The sequence below is a fragment of the Ipomoea triloba genome, chromosome 3 (assembly GCF_003576645.1).
Source record: "Ipomoea triloba cultivar NCNSP0323 chromosome 3, ASM357664v1".
NCBI lineage: Eukaryota > Viridiplantae > Streptophyta > Magnoliopsida > Solanales > Convolvulaceae > Ipomoea > Ipomoea triloba.
In genome coordinates, this window is record NC_044918.1 from 26,616,618 (window position 1) to 26,620,284 (window position 3,667).

General features: G+C 39.5%; 1 protein-coding gene across 1 annotated transcript; it reads right to left on the bottom strand.

The window, feature by feature from the left end:
• Positions 1-314: 314 nt before the first annotated feature.
• On the bottom strand, positions 315-2,493 carry LOC116013148. Its single transcript, XM_031252801.1, has 2 exons — positions 420-2,493; positions 315-364 (listed from the first exon to the last, which is right to left on the bottom strand). Exons 1-2 carry the CDS (start codon positions 2,491-2,493, stop codon positions 315-317), a joined length of 2,124 nt encoding a protein of 707 aa, XP_031108661.1.
• Between the last annotated feature and the right edge of the window lie 1,174 nt (positions 2,494-3,667).

Below are 3,667 nucleotides of genomic sequence, written 5' to 3' on the forward strand. Positions count from 1 at the left end.
CACAGTTTCTCAAACTGTTCAAAGGTTTCTGACTTGTTTCTGAGGAACATTACCCAGCAAAAACGAGAGTAATCATCAACACAGACAAAAATATATCTTTTACCTCTCAAACTTTCCACCTGTGTTGGTCCGATTAGGTCCATATGCAAAAGATCCAGACATGAAGAGGTTCCTATATGGTTAAAATGTTTGTGGGGGGTTCTGGTTTGCTTTCCCAGCTGACAAGGGCCACATACACCAGTTTCCTTAACTTTGAACTTTGGTACCCCCCCTTACACATTCATGACTTATGAGTTGATTCATATCTTGATAATTCATGTGCCCAAGTCTTTGATGCCATAAATCTGTATTACTAGTGGTAGTGCTGCAACACGAAAGATTAGAGGACAGAATATAGCAATTGTCAGAGGATCTTATACCTTCCATAATAACTTTGTTCTGTTTGTCCTTAACAATGCATCGATCTTTCGTAAATCCGACATTCAGCTTTTGGTCACACAGCTGGCTGATGCTGATCAAATTTGCTTTAAGCCCCTGAACTAGTAGAACCTTTGACAGCGAAGGTAGTCCAGCTACATTGAGAATCCCAATACCCATGATGTCACCCTTGATACCATCACCAAAGGTTACTTGTCCAGTATATGGAATCACATTCTTGAGGAATTCTTTACTGTCGGTCATATGCCTAGAACAGCCACTGTCGAAATACCACTTTCCCTGCTCTTTTCCAAAAAACATGGAATAACAAACCAAATCAGACTTTCTTACCCAAACTTGACGACTGACTGGGGTGATCCATTTCTTCTGAAATTTGTCAATTCTGTGGTCACTGTAGAACTTATAACATTCAGGTCTTGTGTGGCCTTTCTGGTAGCAATAATGACATGTTGGATTATATTTCCTCAAAATTTTCTGGTGGGTTTCAACATTTGGCTGAGTGCTAGTACCTGCACGGACAAACTTGGTAGTAAAAGAATTTTGAGAGTTTCGAGTGTACCCCAGACCATTTCGAATGTTGGGTGATCTTCCAGAGTCAAGGATTTGATTGAGAGTTGATGTTGTGTTCATCATTTGGATTTGTTTCTTGTAGGCTTCCAATTCTGCTGAGAGCTTCATCACTTTACCGTTGGACTCGGCTAGTTCAGCATTTGTATCAGAACCTTGTTTCTTCAAGGATTCAATGTTCTTTTCCAGGAACTCATTTTTAGAGTTAGTGGTTATGTGAGTATTCAAGAGAATGTCCCATTTCTTGTAAAGTTTGATGTAGGATTGTTCAAGTTCTTCATAAGGTACCTTATCTACATCTTCATGATCTGAACAGTTATCCAAGTCTGAGTGAGATTCAGCCACAACTGCAGTGAATGCTACAAAGTTTCCTGATATTTCTTCATCTTCATCTTGAGCTTCTTCAGAACACTCTTCATCACTCCAAGTTGTTGCCTTCATGGATTTCTTTCTTTTGAGGTAAGTGGCACATTCCACCTGAATGTGTCCAAAACCTTCACATTCTCTGCACTGAATTCCCTTATTCTTATTCTTAACTTCCCCTTGCTGCCATTGATTTTGTCGAGTCAAGTTTTGGTTTTGACCGAACTGATTGATTTGACCAAAATTCTTCTGTTGATTTGAATTTGATGATTTTCCGATGGTTCGAGATGAGTTTGACGATGATGGAGCAACACTGTTAGATCTGTTTTGTTGATTTTTGCCTCCTCTGTTTCTTCGATTTATTTGTTTGAGAATCTTGGTGAAATTTCTTGTTATCATTGCCACAGATTCATCATCTAATTCTTCGCACTCTTCTCCTGAGTCACATTCTTCGGCAATAAACGCAACATTCTTACCCCTTTTTGAGTTGTTGTCTTGCGATAGGATGTCCATTTCGTATGTCCTCAGATTGCTCATTAATTCCGCAACAGATTTCGTTTCCCAACCTACACTTTCTTGAATTGCAGTAACTTTCATCCTGAAGCGTACAGGAAGGGATCGAAGAATCTTCCTGACCAGTTTGTCTAAGGAGAATGGTTCTCCCAATACAGCAGCTTCGTTCTTCAATTCTTGAACCCTAGCATTGAATTCAACAATGGTTTCTTCATCTTTCATCCGTAATTCTTCAAATCTGGTGAGGACTTGCTGCATCTTGGTTTGTTTAACAGAGGAGTCCCCTTCATAAAGTTTTTCAAGAATTTCCCAAGCATCCTTCGCAGAACTGCATCCAGCAATTAGCCCGAATTGACCCTGATCAAGTGATCTAGTAATTGTGTTTAGTGCCTTGTTGTTATTGTCGCTGCTATTGATTTTTTCGGTGCTCCACTGTTCAACAGGAGCTAGGATTTCAGACTTGTCTTCTAGAGTCCTTTTGGGGTGAGTCCGCCCGTGAGTGACGGCTTTCCACACATTTACTCCTTGTGCCTGGAGATAAATTCTGGTTCTTGCCTTCCAGTAGGCATAGTTTGTACCAATCAGTTGAGGAGGTCGTGCTTGCCCTTCCATGTCTTCTTTTGGACACACAGCAGCCAATCTTGAGGAGAAGGGTTAGTAACAAGGAAAACAGAGAGATTCAAATGAGATTCAAAGGATCATTATCAAGAGAGAAAATCTTGAGGCTGCGCTCTGATGCCAAATGAGAATCTTAGACTCCGTTTCTCTAATCCAAGATTGTTAAAGAGTCTCCCAACTATTAAACCTAATTACTAGATTTGTTAGATGACCCTTAACGACTTACTGAACTAGTGCAGAGAAACGAACTATAAGTTTTAAGCAGATAATGAGAATAGAAAACAATAAAGCAGTAAGAACACCAAGAATTGGTAACCCAGTTCGGAATCTCAATTCCTACATCTGGGGGGCATCACTCTGATTGCCCAACTCTTCATTGATCAATTCTGAAAATGTGCCACGAGTTTACAGTAGAGAATCACACGGTAACTCTAGAAGACATCATCATCACCATTCTAGAGTTCAACCTTGAAGAGTTGATGAATACTTGATCTCCCGATCTTCTTGGAATGAGGCTCCCCCTCAATCATAGCACGATTGGCTTTCAGAGTGATTGCTTGCCCAAAACTTCACGAAGAAGATGCATCTTGAATCAAAGGTAGGCTTTGTTAAGATTTCTCGTTATCACATATGAGGAAATTTTCATATTCAGATCCTTTTTTGAGTATTCTCGAGTCACCAACCGATCACAAGAAATTTTCCTCTTATATATCTTGCTCAGATTCGGTTAAGTTTGTTGAAGCCTTTGTAACTGACTCTGATTCCTCTTTCTTGTCTTGCTTGTCTTGGTTCAGTGGTTCGTTCAGCAACCTGTCTTTAAAGACTTCTGAGTCTTCTGATCCTTTTGCTGAACTACAGGAAACTTAGAACTTTACATGAGAACCTGTTTTTACGAACTAACTGCTGAACTAACAGAATTGTCACAAGAACTTGTTACAACTTAGGGAGTTTCACAAAAATTTTTCTTTCAGCAATTTTATTAACAAGGCTCGAGGTCTCTATCCAACTTTCGTTGTAATGAATCTCTCTCCCAGACTAGCAATTAATTGTGGCCACCAATCAATAACAAGTAGAAAGAAATCCCCAACTCAACATAAACCCTAAGTAAAAGATTCAATCCCTTTATGCAATTATCATAATTTGAACATCAAGATTAACACCCTAATCC